The sequence below is a fragment of the Sinocyclocheilus grahami genome, unplaced genomic scaffold (genome assembly GCF_001515645.1).
Source record: "Sinocyclocheilus grahami isolate Dianchi unplaced genomic scaffold, SAMN03320097.WGS_v1.1 scaffold1032.1, whole genome shotgun sequence".
In the NCBI taxonomy this organism is placed as follows: Eukaryota; Metazoa; Chordata; class Actinopteri; order Cypriniformes; family Cyprinidae; genus Sinocyclocheilus; species Sinocyclocheilus grahami.
In genome coordinates, this window is record NW_015506211.1 from 723,775 (window position 1) to 724,185 (window position 411).

General features: G+C 54.0%; 1 protein-coding gene across 1 annotated transcript in view; it reads left to right on the forward strand.

Moving 5' to 3' along the window:
- The first annotated feature begins 25 nt into the window (after positions 1-25).
- Positions 26-411, forward strand: part of LOC107565860 (brain protein I3-like) — a 5,478-nt gene continuing 5,092 nt past the window's right edge. Inside the window, exon 1 of the mRNA XM_016251147.1 lies at positions 26-406. Within this exon, the coding sequence (XP_016106633.1) occupies positions 319-406 (88 nt within the window). The 5' untranslated portion in view covers positions 26-318. The remainder of the gene's footprint in view (positions 407-411) is intronic.

Consider the following 411-nt stretch of genomic DNA (forward strand, 5'->3'; position numbering starts at 1 on the left):
CCCCCACCCCGCTCGTCCCTTCATCACGTGACTCGAGTCTTGTGACAGTGCGGCGAGGAGAAACGTCGCTTGAGTTTGATAAGGAGTTTCTGTCGTGAAGTTATCCAGTTTTCTCTCTTAAACGAGAGAAGTAAAGAAAAGTTGGCCATGGCGCATCTTTAGGACGTTTGGCCGTCTTAACAGCCGTTCCTGTCCGTTGCACAGAGCGGGTTGAAGTCGCATGGGGAGAGCGGAGAACTTTGGTCTGGTTTGTGTTTGTGAGTCCAGTGATCATCCAGTGCTAGTTTGCTGAAGTGCAGAGGACGCCTCAGACCGGGTATGGATACTAAACCTCTTCTCCAGGACAGACCTCCAGCCTACAACACAGTCCCAGCCGCCTGCGACTACGGCTCGATCCCCGCGACGGGCTTC